This window comes from Nerophis ophidion, linkage group LG27 (genome assembly GCF_033978795.1).
Source record: "Nerophis ophidion isolate RoL-2023_Sa linkage group LG27, RoL_Noph_v1.0, whole genome shotgun sequence".
Taxonomy (NCBI): domain Eukaryota; kingdom Metazoa; phylum Chordata; class Actinopteri; order Syngnathiformes; family Syngnathidae; genus Nerophis; species Nerophis ophidion.
The window spans coordinates 14,689,598-14,714,789 of record NC_084637.1 but is presented as its reverse complement, the minus strand read 5'-3'; the positions used below and the strand labels follow the sequence as shown (position 1 = coordinate 14,714,789).

The 25,192-nt window shown below is 43.8% G+C and overlaps 1 protein-coding gene and 2 long non-coding RNA genes across 8 annotated transcripts in view; 2 read left to right on the top strand and 1 right to left on the bottom strand.

The window, feature by feature from the left end:
- Positions 1-3,439: 3,439 nt before the first annotated feature.
- LOC133544282 (protein FAM184A-like) overlaps positions 3,440-25,192 on the top strand; it is a 148,682-nt gene continuing 126,929 nt past the window's right edge. For 5 of the 6 annotated variants that reach the window (XM_061889459.1, XM_061889461.1, XM_061889463.1 and 2 more), the window contains exon 1: positions 3,441-3,884. In XM_061889459.1, coding sequence (XP_061745443.1) covers positions 3,714-3,884 — 171 coding nt within the window. In that variant the 5' untranslated portion in view covers positions 3,441-3,713. Of the gene's footprint in view, positions 3,885-25,192 lie in introns of all 6 variants that reach the window. The other variant, XM_061889458.1, reaches the window with a different exon arrangement.
- Positions 4,106-4,949, top strand: LOC133544286 (uncharacterized). Its single transcript, XR_009804618.1, has 2 exons — positions 4,106-4,570; positions 4,813-4,949. It is a non-coding gene; the product is annotated as an uncharacterized LOC133544286 (long non-coding RNA).
- LOC133544301 (uncharacterized) lies at positions 9,391-9,861 on the bottom strand. Its single transcript, XR_009804623.1, has 2 exons — positions 9,771-9,861; positions 9,391-9,527 (listed from the first exon to the last, which is right to left on the bottom strand). It is a non-coding gene; the product is annotated as an uncharacterized LOC133544301 (long non-coding RNA).

Here is a 25,192-nt window from a genome sequence, read left to right as displayed (position 1 = left end):
GGTAAAAGTCGTCCGCTTTAACGGCATAATTACACAGTATTTTGGAGACCTGTGTTGCTGAATCTTTTGCAATTTGTTCAATTAATATTGGAAAAGTCAAAGTAGAAAGATGGAGTTGGGAAGCTTTAGCCTTTAGCCACACGAACACACGGTGATTCCTTGTTTAAAATTCCCGGAGATGAAACTTTACTATGGATCAGAGCGCGGTCAAGCAGACATGGATCCCAACCAAATGTCAAACAGCAGGTTTAGGTGAGAAAATTGTGGTTAAAAAGTCGCCACTTACCGGATATCAGCTGAGCTTGTGTCGTCCGTACAGCTGCCGTCTACACCCGTGAGACATGGCGTCAACACACCCGTGGACGTACACCTCAGACTATCAGGTAATATAAAACTCACTAAAACACTAGCAACACAATAGAAAAATAAGGGATTTCCCAGAATTATCCTACTAAAAATGTGTTTAAAAACATCAGAATACGTCCCAATGCTATCGCGTTTTGTTTTTTTTAACTCGTTTTTTCTTTTCTTTTTTTTTCCTAGTCCGTCGCTATCAATATCCTCAAACACAAATCTTTCATCCTCGCTCAAATTAATGGGAAAATTGTCGTTTTCTCGGTCAGAATCACTGTTTTTGTTAGAGGCTCCCATTAAAATCAATGTGAATATGTGAGGAGCCCCCACACTTGCGACGTCATCGTCTGCGACTTCCAGTAAAGGCGAGGCTTTTTCAGGAAGTATACCAAAAGTGGTGAACTTTATTGTCGATTTTCGCTACTAAATCCTTTCAGCAAAAATATGGCATTATCGCAAAATAATCAAGTATGACACATAAAATGGACCTGCTATTCCCGTTTAAATAAGAAAATCTCATTTCAGTAGGCCTTTAACCTGCGAAGGTTCCAAGCACAGATGGCATCCGCTTTCATTCTGGTGGACACAGTCACTCCAAAGAGAGGACGACCTTCAGGCAATGGCAGCCCAGTCACAAGCAGCCCGGTCACTGGCAAGAGACCATCCTCGGCTCCAACCAGCACCCCATACAAGAAATTGTGTGGACACCTGCCACTGGATCTACGCCACGATCAGACTGGGCATTTACCCAAGAAGACAACGAGAGGTCACTGCAGGCAATGTCCTGCTGGGTACACCAACACACAATGCCACAAGTGTGAAGTGCGTCTCTGCTTCTCGGACAGCAAGAATTGTTTCCTGGACTTTCACTGCAATTGAACATAGTCAGCACATGCATGCTAGTTGTCAGAAGAACAATGCAGAACTTGATCACACCAACAGTGTTGTACACATGAAACATTACCAAAATCATACGCAAAGCCAACTTGTATATACAGCATAGACAACCCTAGAAGTTCCTGAAAATGTGTGTTTTTCATTGATTCAAATAAAAGTGACTGTTCATAAAAATGAGCAATGTCCATCCATCCATTTGCCACCGCTTATTCCCTTTTGGGGTCGCGGGGGGCGCTGGCGCCTATCTCAGCAATCGGGCGGAAGGCGGGGTACACCCTGGACAAGTCGTCACCTCATCGCAGGGCCAACACAGATAGACAGACAACATTCGCACTCACATTCGCACACTAGGGCCAATTTAGTGTTGCCAATCAACCTATCCCTAGGTGCATGTCTTTGGAAGTGGGAGGAAGCCAGAGTACCCGGAGGGAACCCACGCATTCACGGGGAGAACATGCAAACTCCACACAGAAAGATCCCGAGCCTGGGATTGAACCCAAGACTGCAGGACCTTCATATTGTGAGGCAGACGCACTAACCCCTCTTCCACCGTGAAGCCCATGAGTAATGTTGTTATTATAATTATTATTTTACAGTGTTCTGAGTCAAGGTGATGAGCAACAAGCATTCAAATGAACCCTTAATTGTTTGACTGAAGTGAAAAAATGTGGAACATGTTCAGTAAATGAATACAGATGGCTTATGGAAAATTTTGCTACCCGTTTCACCCAACGTTGTATCGTTACAACAGTTCCATAAAACCTTATCAAAATATGAAAACATTGCCAACACTTCATTTTAATTCCCAAATGCTGCCTACAACACCATCTGACAAGTTGATCCATCCATCCATCCATCCATTTTCTACCGCTTATTCCCTTTTGGGGTCGCGGGGGGCGCTGGCGCCTATCTCAGCTACAATCTGGCGGAAGGCGGGGTACACCCTAGACAAGTCGCCACCTCATCGCAGGGCCAACACAGATAGACAGACAACACTCACACACTAGGGCCAATTTAGTGTTGCCAATCAACCTATCCCCAGGTGCATGTCTTTGGAAGTGGGAGGAAGCCGGAGTACCCGGAGGGAACCCACGCATTCACGGGGAGAACATGCAAACTCCACACAGAAAGATCCCGAGCCTGGATTTGAACCCAGGACTGCAGGACCTTCGTATTGTGAGGCAGATGCACTAACCCCTCTTCCACCGTGAAGTCCATGAGTAATGTTGTTATTATAATTATTATTTTACAGTGTTCTGAGTCAAGGTGATGAGCAATAAGCATTCAAATGAACCGTTAGTTGTTTGACTGAAGTGAAAAAATGTGGAACATGTTCAGAAAATGAATACAGATGGCTTATTTGTCCCACACGCCATTAGACTGTACAACTCCTCTCTGGGACAGGGGACGGGGGGTATTAGGATGACAGGGGATGCAAAACATTAACAGTGCAATACGTTTTCATAACATGGCCTACTTTGTCTTGTTATATTCTTATTTTACTGTTATATTGTTATTCCCATTGTTTTTATTCTTTTTGTAATATTTCTCTATTTTGTTTCCTTTTAAACCCCCATTATTTACTTTTTACTTTTTTCTTTAAATTGATCTCAACTCTTTACACTGCTGCTGGAATTTAAATTTTCCTGAAGGAACTCTCCTGAAGGAATCAATAAAGTACTATCTGTCTATCTATCTATCTATCTATCTATCTATTATGGAAAATTTTGCTACCCGTTTCAACCAACATTGTATCGTTACAAAGGTTCCATAAAACCTTATCAAAATATGAAAAATTTGCCAACACTTCATTTTAATTTTCAAATGCTGCCTACAACACCATCTGACAAGTTGAATATTTTTTTATTCATGTATTTCTATGTCCGGGTCTTACAGGATTAAATGCATTTTAAATATCTCACCACAAGATGTCAGTGTTGGACAATAGCAACGCTTGGTAAGGCGAGTTCATGACGTCACATCAAAAACAATGTTTTCCCCATATAAACGCATTTTTGCTTCATTTCTTTTAAATCGCACATATATTTACGTTGAAATGGTAAATGTGTACATTCTTAGGCAGGTTTGATTAATCAGTTTCGCCAAGTCGTTCGACTCTTGAACTTGGGGTTTTAACTGCGTCCAAACTTTTCCGACAGCCAGTGAAGGCACCATCACCGTCCTGCGGCTGGACCCGAGTCCTCAGGCGGCGGGGGAGGAGGCGCGATGTCCGCCCGTCTTACGTGAACAGCTGGCGCCCGGAGCCGCATTAAACCGCTGGACGCGCGCCATTGGATGAAACATCTGCTGCGCGTCACCGCTCTCTTGTCATTCATCCGGCAGGTGCGTACGGCGGGAAGACGCCCCCCGCCCGCTCGGCGCCTCCACAACAACAATGGCCGCGTAGCTCTCTTTTTATTTTTTTATTTTTTTTTGGTCTCTATACATTCGGGTTTAAAAAAATGGCGACGGGGGCAGGCTGGCAGCCCGTGTACAGCAGCGCCTCGACGAGCGGCGGCAGCAAATACCTCTCGACGTCAACATCCAGCATGTTTTACGACGCGAGTTTGAAGCTGGAATACACGCAGGACCTTCATTTGAAGATGAGCAAGAAAATCGCCCAGCTGACCAAGGTGAGCGTGATGATGGAGGCGGAGTCCTGGTGCTGCTTTGTAAACATGATGATGGCAGCTCAAGAACTGCTGCAGTGTCTCAACTTGCATTCTTTCACATTCATGCACCTCGCGTCGTAATTCTGTCGTCCCAAATATCCACGACAAGGCTTCTTTTAGCTTTGTCAGGACAAATCCACGCTGAACCTGCACACGTGATCACAAAGGCTGATTACGTAATCTTTAGGGCAGGGGTGTCAAACTCATTTAAGATGGGGGGCCACATGGAGAAAAATCTACTCCCAAGTGGGCCGGTGTTGTGCCGAATTCTGCACCCCCGCCGTAAAATGCACCCCCTGTCGGGAGCGCGCTTACGTCACTCGGTTGCATCACCCGTCTCGAAAAGTAGCTAAACTCGGCTAAAATCGCCTCTTTCGGCATAAAAATGTACATAACAAGGTGAATAATCCAAGTTGTCTTTACTTTGGATATATTAATGGATGGATTAATTGTGATTCTTTAATGATTTCGCCGCCATTGCCTTTAATGATTTCGTCGTCATTCAATCGCCTCTTTCGGCATAAAAATGTACATAACAAGGTGAATAATCCAAGTTGTCTTTACTTTGGATATATTAATGGATGGATTAATTGTGATTCTTCAATGATTTCGCCGTCATTGCCTTTAATGATTTCGTCGTCATTCAGGTGGGTACATCGCCTCTTTCGGCATAAAAAAGTACATAACAAGGTGAAATAATCCAAGTTGTGTTTACTTTGGATTTATTAATGGATGGATTAATTGTGAGCCTTTAATGATTTCGCCACCATTCAGATAAGGCGAAACAATAACCATTTAATATAGGAATATTTGCTGTCCCGAAAATGTATTGAAGTATTGTATTAAAGAATATATACACCAAAGTAAGCCTCTATATGTACTTTTTTAGAGACATCAAGGAGAACGAATGTTTGCTGCTTCACTCGACGGGATCCAATACATGTATTTTAAAAATATGACATTTTCTTTAACTGTAAGAAGCTCATGGGTGGATGGATGAATACATTAATAAATGAATGCATCTGATACCTATCGTTGTTTTGATTTTAAGAATTTTCAAACTGAACATTCACAAATAACTTTACCAAAAGTACCCGAAATACCAGAGATGGAGTTATGGTGGGGGTGCATTTTCAGTGAAGAGTTGATTCCAGCTGCCTGAACATCTATCTATCTCTGGCTAGGATGGTCGTAGAGACATGAAACTCACCCTGGTGACTCATCCTTACCCCATCTGTATACTGTGAAAACCATGTGATGATTGGACCCCCACAGGCGGAGTTAAGGGGGGGTGCATTTTCAGGCAGCACCAACAGCCCACCTGCCGGAAAATGCATCCCCTAGCTATCTCTGGCTAGGATGGTCGTAGAGACATGAAACTCACCCTAGTAACTCATCCTTACCCCCTATGTATACTGTGAAAACCATGTGATGATTGGACCCCCACAGGCGGAGTTAGGGGGGGGTGCATTTTCAGGCAGCACCAATATCTCTGGCTAGGATGGTCGTAGAGACATGAAACTCACCCTGGTAACTCATCCTTACCCCATCTGTATACTGTGAAAACCATGTGATGATTGGACCTCCACAGGCGGAGTTAGGGGGGGGTGCATTTTCAGGCAGCACCAATATCTCTGGCTAGGATGGTCGTAGAGACATGAAACTCACCCTGGTGACTCATCCTTACCCCATCTGTATACTGTGAAAACCATGTGATGATTGGACCTCCACAGGCGGAGTTAGGGGGGGGTGCATTTTCAGGCAGCACCAATATCTCTGGCTAGGATGGTCGTAGAGACATGAAACTCACCCTGGTGACTCATCCTTACCCCATCTGTATACTGTGAAAACCATGTGATGATTGGACCTCCACAGGCGGAGTTAGGGGGGGGTGCATTTTCAGGCAGCACCAATATCTCTGGCTAGGATGGTCGTAGAGACATGAAACTCACCCTGGTGACTCATCCTTACCCCATCTGTATACTGTGAAAACCATGTGATGATTGGACCTCCACAGGCGGAGTTAAGGGGGGGTGCATTTTCAGGCAGCACCAACAGCCCACCTGCCGGAAAATGCATCCCCTAGCTATCTCTGGGTAGGATGGTCGTAGAGACATGAAACTCACCCTGGTAACTCATCCTTACCCCATCTGTATACTGTGAAAACCATGTGATGATTGGACCCCCACAGGCGGAGTTAGGGGGGGTGCATTTTCAGGCAGCACCAATATCTCTGGCTAGGATGGTCGTAGAGACATGAAACTCACCCTGGTGACTCATCCTTACCCCATCTGTATACTGTGAAAACCATGTGATGATTGGACCTCCACAGGCGGAGTTAGGGGGGGGTGCATTTTCAGGCAGCACCAATATCTCTGGCTAGGATGGTCGTAGAGACATGAAACTCACCCTGGTGACTCATCCTTACCCCATCTGTATACTGTGAAAACCATGTGATGATTGGACCTCCACAGGCGGAGTTAAGGGGGGGTGCATTTTCAGGCAGCACCAACAGCCCACCTGCCGGAAAATGCATCCCCTAGCTATCTCTGGGTAGGATGGTCGTAGAGACATGAAACTCACCCTGGTAACTCATCCTTACCCCCTCTGTATAGTGTGAAAACCATGTGATGATTGGACCTCCCTAGGCGGAGTTAGGGGGGGGGTGCTTTTTCAGGCAGCACCAATAGCCCCTCTAAACTCTCTCCCTTTGTTTATAATGCCAAATTTTTGCTGGATTTAGTCTCTATAAACTCCAAGGAAAACAATACCCGGCTGGGGACAATTTTTGAAATTGGTCTCCAAACTAAGGCATGCGGGCTGAAAGCGGCCCGCCGACGTCCAAAATCCGGCCCCTGGATTTTTATTCATGTTTTGAATTTTTGGGACATGGGGGACTTGTGGGAATCTATCCCAGGTAAGATTTCTGAACATTTTGAGGACTTTTGCCTACTTTCCCAACTTTCCCCCCCACTTCCAGTGTGACTTTGCGGTGTGCGCTATGGACATGCTGGGCATCCCTTGACTCGGGTGGCCAGCTGCGGGACTTGTGTGATTGATTTTTTAAAACTTTGAGGACTTTTGCCTACTTTCCCAGCTTTTCCCCCACTTCCAGTCAGTTGTGGTGTATCGCTATACATGGGCTATTATTAGGAAGAGGCGTTTATTTGGTAATATACAGTATATATATATATATATATATATATATATATATATATATATATATATATATATATATATATACACACATCGTGATATATATACACATATATATATGTATACATATATATATGTATACATATTTATATGTATATATACAACAATGTGTGTGTGTAATATATACATATATATATATAGGCGCGGCATGGCGTAGTGGGTAGAGCGGCCGGCCAGAAACCTGAGAGTTTCAAGTTCGCTTCCCACCTATTGACATCCAAAAAAAATCACTGCCTTGGGCAGGACACTTCCCCCTAGCCCCCGGTGCTGCTCACACTGGTGAATGAATGATGAATGAATGATTAGTGGTGGTCGGAGGGGCCGTAGGCGCAAACTGGCAGCCACACTTCCGTCAGTCTACCCCAGGGCAGCTGTGGCTACAGATATAGCTTACCACCACCAGGTGTGAATGAATGTCGGGTCCCACTTCTCTGTGAGCGCTTTGAGTGTTTATAAAAGCGCGATATAAATCTAAGTGATTTATATATATATATATATATATATATATATATATATATATACTGTATATTACCAAATAAACGCCTCTTCCTAATAATAGCCCATGTATAGCGATACACCACAACTGACTGGACGTGGGGGAAAAGCTGGGAAAGTAGGCAAAAGTCCTCAAAGTTTTAAAAAATCAATCACACAAGTCCCGCAGCTGGCCACCCGAGTCAAGGGATGCCCAGCATGTCCATAGCGCATACCGCAAAGTCACACTGGAAGTGGGGGGGAAAGTTGGGAAAGTAGGCAAAAGTCCTCAAAATGTTCAGAAATCTTACCTGGGATGGATTCCCACAAGTCCCCCATGTCCCAAAAATTCAAAACATGAATAAAAATCCAGGGGCCGGATTTTGGACGTCGGCGGGCCGCTTTCGGCCCGCATGCCTTAGTTTGGAGACCAATTTCAAAAATTGTCCCCAGCCGGGTATTGTTTTCCTTGGAGTTTATAGAGACTAAATCCAGCAAAAAATTGGCATTATAAACAAAGGGAGAGAGTTTAGAGGGGCTATTGGTGCTGCCTGAAAAAGCACCCCCCCCCTAACTCCGCCTAGGGAGGTCCAATCATCACATGGTTTTCACACTATACAGAGGGGGTAAGGATGAGTTACTAGGGTGAGTTTCATGTCTCTACGACCATCCTAGCCAGAGATAGCTAGGGGATGCATTTCCCGGCAGGTGGGCTGTTGGTGCTGCCTGAAAATGCATCCCCCCCTAACTCCGCCTGTGGGGGTCCAATCATCACATGGTTTTCACAGTATACATAGGGGGTAAGGATGAGTTACTAGGGTGAGTTTCATGTCTCTACGACCATCCTAGCCAGAGATAGCTAGGGGGTGCATTTCCCGGCAGGTGGGCTGTTGGTGCTGCCTGAAAATGCACCCCCCCTTAACTCCGCCTGTGGAGGTCCAATCATCACATGGTTTTCACAGTATACAGATGGGGTAAGGATGAGTCACCAGGGTGAGTTTCATGTCTCTACGACCATCCTAGCCAGAGATATTGGTGCTGCCTGAAAATGCACCCCCCCCTAACTCCGCCTGTGGAGGTCCAATCATCACATGGTTTTCACAGTATACAGATGGGGTAAGGATGAGTCACCAGGGTGAGTTTCATGTCTCTACGACCATCCTAGCCAGAGATATTGGTGCTGCCTGAAAATGCACCCCCCCCTAACTCCGCCTGTGGGGGTCCAATCATCACATGGTTTTCACAGTATACAGATGGGGTAAGGATGAGTCACCAGGGTGAGTTTCATGTCTCTACGACCATCCTAGCCAGAGATATTGGTGCTGCCTGAAAATGCACCCCCCCCTAACTCCGCCTGTGGGGGTCCAATCATCACATGGTTTTCACAGTATACAGATGGGGTAAGGATGAGTTACTAGGGTGAGTTTCATGTCTCTACGACCATCCTAGCCAGAGATAGCTAGGGGATGCATTTTCCGGCAGGTGGGCTGTTGGTGCTGCCTGAAAATGCACCCCCCCTTAACTCCGCCTGTGGGGGTCCAATCATCACATGGTTTTCACAGTATACAGATGGGGTAAGGATGAGTCACCAGGGTGAGTTTCATGTCTCTACGACCATCCTAGCCAGAGATAGATAGATGTTCAGGCAGCTGGAATCAACTCTTCACTGAAAATGCACCCCCACCATAACTCCATCTCTGGTATTTCGGGTACTTTTGGTAAAGTTATTTGTGAATGTTCAGTTTGAAAATTCTTAAAATCAAAACAACGATAGGTATCAGATGCATTCATTTATTAATGTATTCATCCATCCACCCATGAGCTTCTTACAGTTAAAGAAAATGTCATATTTTTAAAATACATGTATTGGATCCCGTCGAGTGAAGCAGCAAACATTCGTTCTCCTTGATGTCTCTAAAAAAGTACATATAGAGGCTTACTTTGGTGTATATATTCTTTAATACAATACTTCAATACATTTTCGGGACAGCAAATATTCCTATATTAAATGGTTATTGTTTCGCCTTATCTGAATGGTGGCGAAATCATTAAAGGCTCACAATTAATCCATCCATTAATAAATCCAAAGTAAACACAACTTGGATTATTTCACCTTGTTATGTACTTTTTTTATGCCGAAAGAGGCGATGTACCCACCTGAATGACGACGAAATCATTAAAGGCAATGACGGCGAAATCATTGAAGAATCACAATTAATCCATCCATTAATATATCCAAAGTAAAGACAATTTGGGATTATTCACCTTGTTATGTACATTTTTATGCCGAAAGAGGCGATTTTAGCCGAGTTTAGCTACTTTTCGAGACGGGTGATGCAACCGAGTGACGTAAGCGCGCTCCCGACAGGGGGTGCATTTTACGGCGGGGGTGCAGAATTCGGCACAACACCGGACTGGTAAAGTCACGGCACGATAACTTAAAAATAAAGAGAACTTCATTGTTTTCTTTGTTTGAAAATAGAACAAGCACATTCGGAAAATGTACAAATCATAATTTTGTCGGGGTTATTTACACTTACATGCCGCGGTTAATTCTACGCTATCTTTTTTTTTTGTCCTTATTTATACTTTCTGAATAGTTTATATGATAATATTGTATTTATGTTGCAATTATCGTTTTGGTGTCATATGCTCTGTTATCTGTGTAGATCAGGGGTGTCAAACTCATTTCAGATGGGGGGGCCACATGGAGAAAAATGTACTCCCAAGTGGGCCGGACTGGTAAAATCTCGGCACGATAACTTAAAAATAAAGACAACTTCATTGTTTTCTTTGTTTGAAAATAGTACAAGCACATTCTGAAAATGTACAAATCCTAATTTTGTCGGTTATTTACACTTACATGTCGCGGTTAATTCTACGCTATTTTTTTTGTCCTTATTTATACTTTCTGAATAATTTATATGACAATATTGTATTTATGTTGCAATTGGCGTTTTATGCTCTGTTATCTGTTTAGATCAGGGGTGTCAAACTCATTTTAGATGGGGGCCACATGGGAAAAAATGTACTCCCAAGTGGGCCGGACTGGTAAAATCACGGCACGATAACTTAAAAATAAAGACAACTTCACATTGTTTTCTTTGTTTGAAAATAGAACAAGCACATTGTGAAAATGTACAAATCATAATTTTGTCGGGGTTATTTACACTTACATGTCGCGGTTAATTCTACGCTATCTTTTTTTTTTTTTGTCGTTATTTGTCACGCCTATGGTTCATGTTTTGTTTTGGTCATGCTATGTTTAGTTTTTTGGACATTTAGTTCTGTTTGGCATTTCCTTGTTTGTCTTGTTACCATGCCAACTGATTTAGTTTTCATCTGTCATGTCTGATCATGAATTTGGTATGGCTATACTACCCTGAGCATCCCCAATCTCATCTGTTCTCAAAGCTAAGCAGTGTCTGGTGTGGTTAGTACTTGGATGGGAGACTGTCTAGGAATACCAGGTGCTTTTGACCTTTGGACTCTAAGATACTTTTTTTTTCACTCCCTGTTTTGTTACCATGACGACCAATCAGTTCACCTGTCTTGTCTCACACCTGTTTTCACTTATCATGTTCATTATTAAAGCCACAGTTACCAGGTAGTCAGGTTGGCAAAATCACCTCCTTCACGACCTCAATTATCTGCTTCATGCCTTGCTATGCTGTTCATTTTGTCCACGTAAGTTTTTGCCATTCATGCCATAGCACAAGTGTTTAGTTTCATGTTTGTAGTTTATATCCTTAGTGCTAGTCTTTTTCAATGCCCAAGTTTTTTTTACCTCCGTTGTGAGCGCTTTTTGTTTGTTCCTGTTTTTAGTTTATGAGTAAATAAATTGAATATGTACCTACCCTCACGCCGTTTCCACTCCATTTGCTTTGCACCTCGGGAAAACAACGCAAGACCAAGTCCAAGCCTGACATTATTTATACTTTCTGAATAATTTATATGATAATATTGTATTTATGTTGCAATTGCCACTTTGGCATCTTATGCTCTGTTATCTGTTTAGATCAGGGGTGTCAAACTCATTTTAGATGGGGGGCCACATGGAGAAAAATCTACTCCCAAGTGGGCCGGACTGGTAAAATCACGGCACGATAACTTAAAAATAAAGACAACTTCAGATTGTTTTCTTTGTTTGAAAATAGAACAAGCACATTCTGAAAATGTACAAATCATAATTTTGTCGGTGTTATTTACACTTACATGTCGCGGTCAATTCTACGCTATCTTTTTTTTTTGTCGTTATTTATACTTTCTGAATAATTTATATCAGGGGTGTCGAACTCAAATACAGAGTGGGCCAAAGTTTAAAACAGAACAAAGCCGTGGGCCATGGTTGAACTAATTTACCTTTTAATAGGGACCCAAACAAGTTTTGCATTGAATATTAAACAAGCAAGGCTTATATAACTTTATAGTCACATGCAAAATCGAGTTTCAAATGATAATGATAATGATTAAAAAAATATCAATGGCATATCAAATACAATTTAAATAAAAATTGGAGGTAGCGGGTTTTACTGGTAGCAGAGGTGTATATTGTAGCGTCCCGGAAGAGTTAGTGCTGCAAGGGGTTCTGGGTATTTCTTCTGTTGAGTTTATGTTGTGCTACGGTGCGGATGTTCTCCCGAAATGTTTGTCATTCTTGTTTGGTGTGGCTTCGCAGTGTTGCGGATATTTGTAAAAGTGTTAGTTGTTTATACAGCCAGCCTCAGTGTGACCCTTATGGCTGTTGATCAAGTATGCGTTGCATTCACTTGTGAGTTAAAGCCGCATATATTATGCGACTGGGCCGGCACGTTGTTTGTATGGCGGAAAAGTGGACGTGACGCCAGGCTGTTGAGGACTCTAAAGGCAGTGCCTTCAAGGCACGCCCTCAATATTGTTGTCCGGGTGGAAATCAGGAGATATTCGGAAGAATGGTTGCCCCGGGAGATTTTCGGGAGGGGCACTGAACTTTTGGAGTCTCCCAGGAAAATCTTGAGGGTTGGCAAGTACGAGTATCAGCGGTGAATGCAGTGTTACAGAGGCATCGCCGCTGTATAATACCGGCGGGCCGGCTCTAATCTTAATTTGATATTGCCTCAAGGGCCAAATTAAATTACACAGCAGGCCAAATGTGGCCCGCGGGCCAGAGTTTTACACCCATGATTTATATGATGATATTGCATTTATGTTGCAATTGCCGTTTTGGCGTCATATGCTCTGTTGTCTGTTTAGATCAGGGGTGTCAAACTCATTTTAGATGGGGGGCCACGTGGAGAAAAATCTACTCCCAAGTGGGCCGGACTGGTAAAATCACGGCACGATAACTTAAAAATAAAGACAACTTCAGATTTATTTGAAAATAGAACAAGCACATTCTGAAAATGTACAAATCCTAATTTTGTCGGGTTATTTACACTGATGATATGGCAGCCATGTTTGCTGCCCCCACTTCCTCCCGTTTAGATCCCCGCACTGACCACCCTCACCCGTTTTAACCTCCCTTTCCCACTTTCACCCTGATCGTTGAAGAAAAAGAACAGCTTGAGGAAGAAAGACTCTTTTTGCAGAAATTACAATGAATGCTGCAAATAAACAACCTGCCCCAATGAATTCTTTTAGTTCAGGTTTGATGATGCTGTTCCATTGTTCCTGAAGAAAAAACTCATTTTGCTCCAACATTATATTTTCATTTCCCCGCCAGATAACTGTTACAGCCTTTGACACCTGCTTCAATACCCAGTCTGCTTTTCGTTCCTTATAAAAGAAGGCCACATTCACAAATCCGTTTTAGTGGGACTAGTTCATAAAGTGCAGGCTGCAAATGTGAGACTTAATATAACACTGTTGTGCTTTTGTTCTATGTGTGTGGGCTAATGGATAACAAGTTATGGAAACTTTGGAGGAGAAAAATATCATCTTTATGACTGACTCAGCCACAAATGTCTAGACCAGGGGTGTCAAACTCATTTTAGATGGGGGGCCACATGGAGGAAAATCTACACCCAAGTGGGCCGGACTGGTAAAATCACAGCACGATAACTTAAAAATAAAGGCAACTTCAGATTGTTTTCTTTGTTTGAAAATAGAACAAGCACATTCTGAAAATGTACAAATCATAATTTTGTCGAGGTTATTTACACTTACATGTTGCGGTTAATTCTACGCTATCTTTTTTTTGTCGTTTATACTTTCTGAATAATTTATATGATAATATTGTATTTATGTTGCAATTGCCGTTTTGGCGTCTTATGCTCTGTTATCTGTTTAGATCAAGGGTGTCAAACTCATTTTAGATCGGGGGCCACATGGAAAAAAATTTACTCCCAAGTGGGCCGGACTGGTAAAATCATGGCACGATAACTTAAAAATAGACAAGTTTGGATTGTTTCCTTTGTTTGAAAATAGAACAAGCACATTCTGAAAATGTACAAATCATAATTTTGTCTGGGTTATTTACACTTACATGTTGCGGTTAATTCTACGCTATCTTTTTTTTTGTCGTTATTTATACTTTCTGAATAATTTATATGGTAATATTGTATTTATGTCGCAATTGCCGTTTTGGCGTCTCATGCTCTGTTATCTGTTTAGATCAGGGGTGTCAAACTTATTTTAGATCCGGGGCCACGTGGAGAAAAATCCACTTCCAAGTGGGCCGGACTGGTAAAATCACGGCATGATAACATAAAAATAAAGCCAACTTCAGATTGTTTTCTTTGTTTGAAAATAGAACAAGCACCTTCTGAAAAAGTACAAATCATAATTTTGTCGGGGTTATTTACACTTACATGTTTGTGTTATATTTTTATTTGTTGTTATTTATACTTTCTGAATACATTATGTGATAATGTTCATCAGTCAACTCATTGGTGTTCATTTTCAATCCATCAAAATAAAAAATAATATCAAAATCTAATTACAGCAGGCCCTGCGATGAGGTGGCGACTTGTCCAGGGTGTACACCGCCTTCCGCCAGATTGTAGCTGAGATAGGCACCAAAGGGAATAAGCGGTAGAAAAATGGATGGATGGATAATTACAGCAAGTTATTTATGTACTTTGCTCATTTTCCACAACTAGTACACTAACATAATGTGGTTTATTTTTATTTTTTAACATATGTAGCATCATCTACAAATATACAAAAAAATTGCTATTGCGACATCCAGTGGACACATTTAGAACAGCAGTTTCTTTCATTAAAAAATGTCGTCCATTTGTTATACTCATCCTGCGGGCCGTACGTTTTAACACCCCTGTTTTAGGAGATGCAGGTTTTTTTTTTTTTTACCCGAGAGCAAAGCTGTGTGCAGAAATAGTACTAGTAGTAAGGAGGGCTGTTGATGTGGGAACAGAAACAAAACCAAAGCTGCTTAGCAAGCAGACGATAAAACTCCAATGAGTGCAAACAAAAAAAAGGAAAGGGTTTAAAGCACTATATTGCCTAAAGTATAGTCAAGTTCATCCACACCAGACGCTGTCATTCCTGTCTTTATGGACCTTTTTTTGTGCACTGGCGCACAGTCATGTTGGAAGAGTGAAGTGAAGTGAATTATATTTATATAGCGCTTTTTCTCTAGTGACTCAAAGCGCTTTGCATAGTGAAACCCAATATCTAAGTTACATTTAAACCAGTGTGGGTGGCACTGGGAGCAGGTGGGTAAAGTGTCTTGCCCAAGGACACAACGTCATTGACTAGGATGGCGGAAGCGGGAATCGAACCTGCAACCCTCAAGTTGCTGGCACGGCCGCTCTACCAACCAAGCTAAACGGGAAGGGGTACAGCATTGTAGTCGAATTTATCATCAGGCTCCTTCTTTTTTCGCCATCCTCTTGTTGAGGGACGGACTGGCTCGCACATGCATCCTTCGCTTTTGCCATTTCTAATACAAAGGAGAGTATAATTCAAAATAGGGGTCTAAGTATTCGGGGACCTGACGGTTCAGACTCCGTGGCGCAGTGGGGAGAGTGGCCGTGCGCAACCCGAGCGTCCCTGGTTCAATCCCCACCTAGTACCAACCTCGTCACGTCCGTTGTGTCCTGAGCAAGACACTTCACCCTTGCTCCTGATGGGTGCTGGTTGGCGCCTTGCATGGCAGCTCCCTCCATCAGTGTGTGAATGTGTGTGTGAATGGGTAAATGTGGAAGTAGTGTCAAAGCGCTTTGAGTACCTTGAAGGTAGAAAAGCGCTATACAAGTACAACCCATTTATTTATAGAGTGATGATTCAATTCAGAATCCATTCTCTATTCAAACCGATTCAAACGTATTTTTTGGTCTAAGTAACTTTTTCGAAACAGGTTACAAGTTAGAAGAGTGCCTTCTGGTTGCGTGGAAAGGGCCTAAAACATTTTAAAAATTGTGTTTGAATAAAAAATTAAAAAATAAAAAATATATATATATATATATATATATATATATATACACACACACACATACTGTATTGCCAATAGTATTTGGCCACTTGCTTTGACTCACATGCGAACTTGAAGTGCCATCCCATTCCTAACCCATAGGGTTCATTATGATGTCGGTCCACCTTTTGCAGCTATTACAGCTTCAACTCTTCTAGGAAGGCTGTCCACGGGGTTGCTGAGTGTGTTTATAGGAATTTTCCACCATTCTTCCAAAAGCGCATTGGTGAGGTCACACACTGATGTTGGTTAAGAAGGCCTGGCTCTCAGTCTCCATTTTATCGGGTTCTGGTCAGGACTCTGTGCAGGCTAGTCAAGTTTATCCACACCAGACTCTGTCATTCCTGTCTTTATGGACCTTGTTTTGTGCACTAGTGTACAGTCATGTTGGAAGAGGAAGGGGTCCAGCATTGTAGTCGAATTAATCATTAGGCTCCTTTTTTTTTCGCCATCTCTTGTTGTGGGGCAGACTGGCTCACACATGCACATGTATCCTCCGCTTTTGCATTTATAATACGAAATATAGTTCAAAATAGGGGTGTAATTATTCGGAGACTTGACTGTTCGATCGGATTCAGACTCCTGGGTTGATGATTCAATTCAGAATCAATTCTTGATTCAAACCGATTCAACCATATTTTTTGGTCTAGGTAACTTTTTCAAAACAGGTTACAAGTTAGAAGAGCGCCTTCTGGTTGCCTGGAAAGGGCCTAAAATATATTTTAAAAATTGATGTTATATATGTATGTATACTGTGTATATATATGTATGTATGTATGTATACTGTATATATATGTATGTATGTATACTGTATATATATATATATGTATGTGTGTATATATATATATATATATATATTTTTTTTTTGTTTTTTTTTTGTTTTTTGTTATGGCAGTTCATCGATGTCGATGACGTTGGTCCAAACGAAGTATTGGATTGGTTATTGTTGTGCCTTTCGCCTGTGCATAGCCAAGTGGCTGCTCAGGCCTATGCGTGATCCACAGACTTTGTCACAGGAGGGACAGGGGAAGGCAGCAGTGATGGTCACTGCTTCTGTGGGACGTTGGTGTCTTTGTGCATGCCGCTGTGCTCTCCGCTCTGTGAACTTCCGAAGATGAGTGATTCCCTGGTGGCAAGTAGAGCTCCAGGTCTGGCGGTCAGCAGCCACGGACTCCAGTGCTGGTGGTTTGATGTCACACTTTTTCAGGAGAGTTTTAATGTGGTCCTTGTACCATTTTCTTCGGGCCCCTGGCAGACCATTGACCGACTAAAAGCTGGCCATACAATATCTGACGGGGTAGGCGGTGGGCTGGCATACGAATCACATGTCCGACCCATCTTAGCTGTTTTTGGCCAAGGAGTGCTGTGATGCTGGGTGTGTTAGTCCGGTCATAAATTTCAGTGTAAGGCACCCTGTATTCCCAGGTCAGACCTAGGATCCTTTGGAGGCAGCGGATGTGGAAGGCCTCGACTCTGGATGTGCCTCTGGTAGGGTGTCCAGGTTTCGGAACTATAGAGCAGCGTGGAGAGGCAGACTGCCTTATACACGGCTGTCTTGGTGGAGACGGTTAGATTCCTGTTCAGGAAAACCCTGGCAGCAGAGGCCAGGCCAATACGGGCCTGGACGTCATCGTCAATGGTGCAGGATGGCGACAGGGTGCTACCGAGGTAGGTGAAGTGGGGGACGGTGGCTAATGGGTGCCCGTCAAGGGTGTAGATCGGCGTGTTTGGCTGTGGAGTAAACTCCTACACGAGTATTTGTGTTTTCTTGGTGTTTATTTGAAGACCGATGGCACTGTAGATGGAGGCTACCACATTCAGTGCGCGCTGGAGAGACTCTGGTTAGTGTGCAAGTACAGCGCAATCATCTGCATACTGTAGTTCCAGAATATGCTGGGTGGTGAGTTTAGTGTTGGCTTGGAGGCGACGGATGTTAAAAAGGTTACCATCCAGCCGGTATTGTATCTGAATCCCATCTGTGGGGTCCAGGTGTTTATGGGACAGGAGGGTGACAGTGGAAATGAACATGTTGAATATGGTTGGGGCAAGGACACACTCTTGCTTGATCCCCACATCCACACTGAAAAATGGGGATTATTGGCCGCCGGTGCTCACACAGGCCTGCATGCCATCGTGTAGCTGTCGCAGTAGGTTGCAGAACTTTGCCTGTACACCTAGTTTTCCAAGTACTTCCCACAGCAAGTCCCGGTTTACTGTATCGAAGGCCTTGGACAGGTCAATGAATGCCATGTACAAGTCTTTGCGGTGTTCTCTGCATTTTTCCTGTACCTGTCTGGCAACAAAGATAATGTCTGCGGTGCTCCGATCACGTCTAAAGCTGCATTGAGATTGGGGCAGGATGTTTTCGGTTACATGAGTTGGTACTCGATGTGACATGATCCTTGCTAGCACCTTCCCAGCTGCTGATAGTAGGGAGATACCTCTGCTGTTGCCGCAGTCTGCTTTGTCGCCTTTGCGCTTATAGATCGATATGATGTTAGCATCCTTCCAATCTTGCAGGATAACTTCAGACGACCAGATGGCAGTGATCAGCTGGTGAACTCTGCGGTGCAGGAGACATCCACCATGCTTCTAGATTTCTCCCGGGATCTCGTCAAGGCCTGGGCTGTTGTTGTTTTTTAGACCCTTGTTGGCCTTGAGTACCTCTGAGAAGCTGGGAGAGGAGTCCAGCGAGTCTACAGGGGGCAGGCATGGGAGGTCAGAGAGTATGTCTGTCTGTACAGGGTTTGTGGTGTTCAGCAGTAGCCTGAAGTGCTCAGTCCATCTGTCCAGGATCTGTTGTTTGTCCTTGTAGAGAGTGGTGCCGTCAGCTGATCTAACTGGGGTGATGTTCTTCCTCTGTGGGCCATAGATGGACTTGATGGAGTCATGGAAGGCAAGAGAGTTGTTGGTGTCTGCGTGATGTTGTATTTCGCGGGCCTTCTGTGTCCACCAGTCATTCTCCATGGCTCTGAGGGTGCGCTGGATTTCACTTCTGAGGCGGATGAGCTGAGCCTTCAGGACGGTGGATTGAGGGTTTGATATGTGAGCTGCAAGGGCCTTGTGTTTTGCCTGAAGCAGGTCATAGATTCCTGGCGCACCATTGTCAAACCAGTCTTGATGTCGCCTTCTGGTGTACCCTATAGACTCCACGGCCGCCTGGTGGAGGGCAGTGCGTAGGGTGCTCCAGGTAGGTCCAGTGTCCAGATCTGGTGGCACTTCAGGAATCTTGGACAGCTGATCTGCTACCTTTTTCCTGAGCTGGTTGACGCAGTGCGTGGACTTCAGTGCATCGCAGTTGAGCCTCTTGGAAGGTGGTGTTTTTCTCTGTTGAGGACGTATTTCTAAGTCAATCTTTGTTCTGATCAGGCGGTGGTCAGTCCAACAGTCAGCTCCAAGCATGGCCCTAGTGATGCGCACCTCCTTCCTGTCCGCGTGGTGGGTTATGATGTAATCTAGGAGATGCCACTGTTTAGAGCGAGGGTGTTGCCAAGATGTTTTGTACTTGTACTTGGAACAAGGTGTTTGTGATGACCAGTTGATGCTCAGAACATAGAGTGAGAAGACGGAGACCATTGTTGTTGAGCTTGCCAACACCATGCCGACCCATAACTTCCCTCCACAGTACACTGTCCGAGCCCACTCTTGCGTTAAAATCCCCTAGAAGGATGAGCTAGTAAGTGAGTGGTGTTTTGCTGATGGCGGAGTGCAGGGAGGCATAGAACTTTTCCTTACATTGAGGGTCGGCAGTCAGTGTTGGGGCATAGGCGCTGATGAGGGTGCAGTAATGGTTATTGGTGAGGGAAATCCTCCAGGTCATCAACCTTTCGCTAATGCCAACTGGAGATTCGGGAAGCTTCTGAAGTAAGGAGGTCTGCACATCGAAGCCTACACCATGGAGGCGACGGGAGCCTTCCGGAAGCCCTTTCCAGAAGAAAGTGTATCCTTTTCCCACCTCGGCTATGGAGTCCTCCCCATGGAAGCGGGTCTTGCTGAGGGCCGCAATGTCGATGTTATACCTCTTCAGTTCGTGCGCCACCAACGCTGTTCTTCTGCGGGGACAAGATGAATCATCACGCACATCCAAAAGTGTACGGACGTTCCAAGTCGCTAGTGTGAGCATCAGTTGGGTTTTATTCTTGGGTTTTCAACCGCATGGGGGTATGACCCGACAGCTGCGGTAAGCTGCCCGGGAGTGGAGGAACAGACCATTTTTAGGCCACATTTTCTAGGCCCTTCCCATCTCAGGGTGAGCAGGGTGGGGCTACTCAGTCACGTGGGGAGCTGCCGAAGAGACACGCCGTTCCGTCCCGTACTTCAGCGACCGTCTATCCCACACCGCCTGCGTGCAGAGTTGGGCTAGATGCTCCCGGTCACATCCTGACCTGTATCTACCACCCTTCTCCATCGCCACAGGACTTTGAGGGGAGGGGATGGGGTGGGAAAGGGGGTGGGGGTGTTTGGAGAAGGCCTGCACAAGGAGTAGATTAGACTGAAGGAAGTGGTGCTCATCACTACCCTCACTACCTTGGCTCCCCCCTACGTCTTCCAGTGGCATGAAAAGCTCATGACGACGTTCTGCAGGAAGGAGTTGCAGAAGACTGTGAGCACACCGGTCTGTTGATGGCTGCCTGATGCGGGCTTTCACAACAGATTTGTCGTTAGGGGTTTACTCCCGTAGCCAAACACACACGGTGCACCCAGTAGGCAGTGAGGCACCCTTAACCTTCATCCGCCTTTACTGCCGGGGGCGACGCGTCATCCTCCGCCAGTTCCGCCGTTGAGGTTTTTGGATCGTGCTTCTTCTGGAACCTCCCCCTCGACCTTACCGCCATGGTTGAACCTACCAGGAGCCGAGGCTCCCGACGGCATCGCTCTTAGGTTCTTCCGAACACACAAGGCTATCCACCACGACAAGGTGGCGACCCGTGGAGAACTATATATATATATATATATATATATATATATATATATATATATATATACACTCACACATATATATATATAGATGTGTGTGTGTATATATATATATATGGCCTTCTCGACCAACCTCACCAATGCACTTTTGGAAGAACGGACCAAAATTCCTATAAACACACCACCTGCCTTGACTCACATGCAAACTCACATGCGAATTTCGAAAATTATGTATCAATTTAGGATAAGGATGAATAAGAATTGCGATTCAGATGTGAATTAAAGTTAAATCTGTCAGTCGACTCCATATGGAAAAACTACAACAAAGGTGGCGGGGAAAAGACGCAGTCATAGTGGAGCCATGTAAATAAGACCGCGCACCAAACAATGTATCCTGAGGAGACGGTTTGAATATGGTCTGTAAAACATAATCTATGCAACATTTTGACCAAAAAAAACACCCTAACATGTTATGTAGACCACAAGGAAGTATTTTAAATGTAGAAAAAAAAAATGACCCATTTAATGCTTTGTGTGAAAATAAATACGGTGGATGTGACGACCCCTCACTAGGTTGGTTTTGTGCCCAGTTTGTGGCTGAGCTAAATCTGTGCTCTCAGTTTGTTTTGGTCGTATTCAAACGAGAAACCCCTAGTGCCTTGCTTAATGGGAGCAAATGAGATGATTTCCTGCCTGCAAGCAACAAAGACAAGAACAAGGATTATTCATCCATGTGTGGCTGAACTACAATGTCAACTGTCTTTGGGTAATTTCCAGCTGGCAACTATTACAAGCTCCAAATATTCCAGTTGTCATCCCGCATGCTCCAACACTGGACTCGAACCCATGACCCCTCTAAGTGAGCATTGAGCATGCTCGCCACTAATGTTTTGTAGGCCAAAGACCCCCAAAATGATGGCGAACTGGAGCTAAGATATCTTGTATAATATAATGTTTTGAATTAAACCACTCGTAAAGGTACTATATTATCGTGAAAGACAGTTATATTTAAAGGGGAACATTATCACAATTTCAGAAGGGTTAAAACCCAATAAAAATCCTTATTTTATTTTTCGAAGTTTTTTTTCAAATTTTTACCCATCACGCAATATCCCTAAAAACGGCTTCAAAGTGCCTGATTTTCACCATCGCTATATCCACCCGTCCATTTTCCTGTGACGTCACTGCATGATGCCAATACAAACAAACATGGCGGATAGAACAGAAAGATAAAGCGACATTAGCTCGGATTCAGACTCGGATTTCAGCGGCTTAAGCGATTCAACTGACTATGCATGTATTGAAACGGATGGTTGGAGTGTGGAGGCAGATGGGGAAAACGAAATTCAAGAAGAAACTGAAGCTACTGAGCAATATCAAGACAGACAGCGGCAATGAGGACGAATTCGGCGATTGCCTTCTAACCAAAGATTGCATCTTTTGACCACTGGTGCAACTTGAATCCGTCGATTGGTATGTGTTTGTTTGGCATTTAATGTGGGTGGAGGGAAAGGCTGGATGCATTATAGCTACAAATGAGGCATAATGATGCAATATGTACATACAGCTAGCCTAAATAGCATGTTAGCATCGATTAGCTTCGAGTCATGCCATGACCAAATATGTCTGATTAGCACATAAGTCAATAACATCAACAAAACTCACCTTTGTGATTTCTTTGACTTTATCGTTGGAAATGCTACTGCTTTGAGTGTCGCAGGATATCCACACATCTCTATGCCATCTCTGTCGTAGCATTGCTATCGTCGGTAAAGTGCAGAACAAATGAGGGACTTTCGCATCTTTTGACCACTGGTGCAACTTGAATCCGATTGGTATGTGTTATTTTGGCATTAAATGTGGGTGGAGGGAAAGGCTGGATGCAAATATAGCTACAAATGAGGCATAATGATGCAATATGTACATACAGCTAGCCTATATAGCATGTTAGCATCAATTAGCATGCCGTGACCATTGATATGTCTGATTAGCACACTCCACGTAAGTCTACTTGAATCCGTCTCTGTTCGTGTTGTTACACCCTCCGACAACACACCGACGAGGCATAATGTCTCCAAGGTATGGAAAACAGTCGAAAAAACGGAAAATAACAGAGCTGATTTGACTTGGTGTGTGTAATGGCGGATTGCTTCCTGTTGTGACATCACGGGTGAAAGGTCATCGCTCCGACAGCGAACAATTGAAAGGCGTTTCAATCGCCAAATTCACCTTTTTAGAGTTCGGAAATCCGTTAAAAAAACATATGGTCTTTTTTCTGAAACATCAAGGTATATATTGACACTTACATAGGTCTGGTGATAATGTTCCCCTTTAAATAATACAGTTTAGTATTGCATCTCTAATAGTTAGCTGGCAACTCGCGCGCTAACTGCTACCTGCCAGCTTGCACTATTAATCGCCATTTGTGTTCTAGCTGCGTTAATCGCTAGCTGGCAGCCAGGGCCGTTAAATGATATCTGGATACTAGCAGCTAGCGCCATTAATATTTAGAACGGTGTGGCGCAGTTGGGAGAGTGGCTATGCCAGCAACCTGTGGGTTCCTGGGTCAATCCCCACCTTCTGCCATCCTAGTCACGTCCGTTGTGTCCTTGAGCAAGACACTTCACCCTTGCTCCTGATGGGTCCTGGTTAGCGCTTTGCATGGCAGCTCCCGCCATCATGAATGTGGAAATAGTGTCAAAGCGCTTTGAGTTCCTTTTATAAGGTAGAAAAGCACTATGCAAGTATAACCCATTTACTATTTGGTAGCTGGCACCATTAATTGCTGTTTGGCCGCTAGCACTGCTAATCGCTACCTACAATCTAGAGCGTTAATGGCTAGCGGGTAACTAGAGTGTTAATCGCTAGCTGGCAAGTAGCACGTTAAATGCAAACTGGCATCTAGTGCTGTTAATCGCTAGCTGGCAAATAGTGCTCTCAACATCTAGCTGGAAACTAGAGCATTAATCGCTATCTGGTAACTAGATCAATCACTGTTAGCATAGACTTTTTTTTTTTAGCCCCACAATAAGGAAATTACATTGTTGCAGTGCAGATTTTTACATAAGCAGTAATGTCACGACTGGGTTTACACAGCTTGCTGCGCGGTTCGCTCTCTCGGGATGCCAACGGACGACTCTGGACAGGACTTGTAGGTAGGAACATGATTTAATTTTGAATCAAGACTCAAAGAGGTACAAAACAGAAAATAACCCGACGGGACAAGGTGTCGATCCTCTTGAAGCTAAGTACTATGGGCTAGGAGACAAACAAAACTTAGAAAACTTATTAGCTTTAGCACGAACAAACAAATCTTACGTGACAGTAGCGTGAAGCAAACAAAGAAGCCAAGACGAGTGACCGGTAAAGGCAGGCTTAAATAGTGTCTCTGATTGGAAACAGGTGAGCGTCCCGAACACAAGAGGCAGGTGAAATTAATACATAACCATGGTAACAAACTCCGGAGGTGGACAAACAGGAACTGAAGGAGTCTAAAACAAACAAAAAACACAAAACATGATCCGGAATACGGCTAATGAAAACCAAAAAAAAAATCATAATATATATACTATATGTTCCTTACTACTATTTATGGATGGAAGATAAAATAAAACAATAACACGCTAACATCGGTATTGCACAACACAACAAAAACTTTACAGTAATCACATAAGTGCGTTGTAAAGTCTTGAATTGTGGATGTAACAGTCTAATGGTGAACAAGCTACTCAGGGCCTCCACAGTGCCACGTTAACCACTAGCTGGAAACAAGAGCGCTAATCGCTAGCTGACAACTAACACTGTTAACCACTAGCTGGCAGCTAGCGCCATCAATTGCTAGCTGAAAGAGAGTGCTAGTCACTAGCTGGTAACTATCGTGTTAATCTTTGATTGATTGATTGATTGATTGATTGATTGGTTTGTTAATCGCTGGCTGGCTAGCTAATAGCATGCCAACTGGTATCTGGGAGCTAGCGCTATAAATTGCTAGCTAGAAATTAGGGCCGTTAATTGCGAGTTCGCTAATTGCTAGCTATCTTAAATGCTAACATTTAATACTCCTCCAAGGCAGTCTTTCCCAACTTTTATTGACATATTGCATATCACAACAGTACAGGTTGATTATGTGTTTCATGTGAAAGAGCATTTCATTGTTCTATCTGTCACTATGAGTAGCATTAGCACATAGACCTGCTCAGTGGCCTTGTGGTTAGAGTGTCCGCCCTGAGATGGGTAGGTCGTGAGTTCA